Source organism: Myotis davidii, unplaced genomic scaffold (assembly GCF_000327345.1).
Source record: "Myotis davidii unplaced genomic scaffold, ASM32734v1 scaffold1509, whole genome shotgun sequence".
Taxonomy (NCBI): domain Eukaryota; kingdom Metazoa; phylum Chordata; class Mammalia; order Chiroptera; family Vespertilionidae; genus Myotis; species Myotis davidii.
This window is the reverse complement of record NW_006299480.1, coordinates 428,153-428,489: the sequence shown is the minus strand read 5'-3', so window position 1 is coordinate 428,489 and position 337 is coordinate 428,153. Positions and strand designations below refer to the sequence as shown.

The 337-nt window shown below is 68.2% G+C and overlaps 1 protein-coding gene across 1 annotated transcript in view; it reads right to left on the bottom strand.

Annotated features, from left to right (window-relative positions):
* OPLAH (5-oxoprolinase (ATP-hydrolysing)) overlaps positions 1-331 on the bottom strand; it is a gene marked incomplete at its 3' end in the record, with an annotated part of 25,218 nt that extends 24,887 nt beyond the window's left edge. The window contains exon 1 of the mRNA XM_015571378.1: positions 4-331. Within this exon, the coding sequence (XP_015426864.1) occupies positions 4-151 (148 nt within the window). The remainder of the gene's footprint in view (positions 1-3) is intronic.
* Positions 332-337: the final 6 nt, after the last annotated feature.

Here is a 337-nt window from a genome sequence, read left to right as displayed (position 1 = left end):
TGCCCTCGGTGGGGGCATCCACGTAGTTGGCAGGGTCCTCTGAGAGCAGCTTCAGGACCCGCACATGCCCCCCTGGGCACTGGGCAAAGACGTCCGTGAAGGTGCCTCCGCGGTCGATGGCAAAATGGAAGCGCCCCTCGGGGCTGCCCATGGCGACGGGGCTGGAATCCAGCAGGAACTCCTCAGGCTGCAGTCCTGGGAACACTGGGCAGAGGCCAGGGGTCAGCGGGGAGGGGGCTCACCCACAGGGGGCAGAGCTGGGAGGGGCATCCAGGTCTGGGAGGAGGCGGAGCTGCAGGACCAGGCTCAGAGGCAGCTTGAGGCAGGGCCAGGGCCA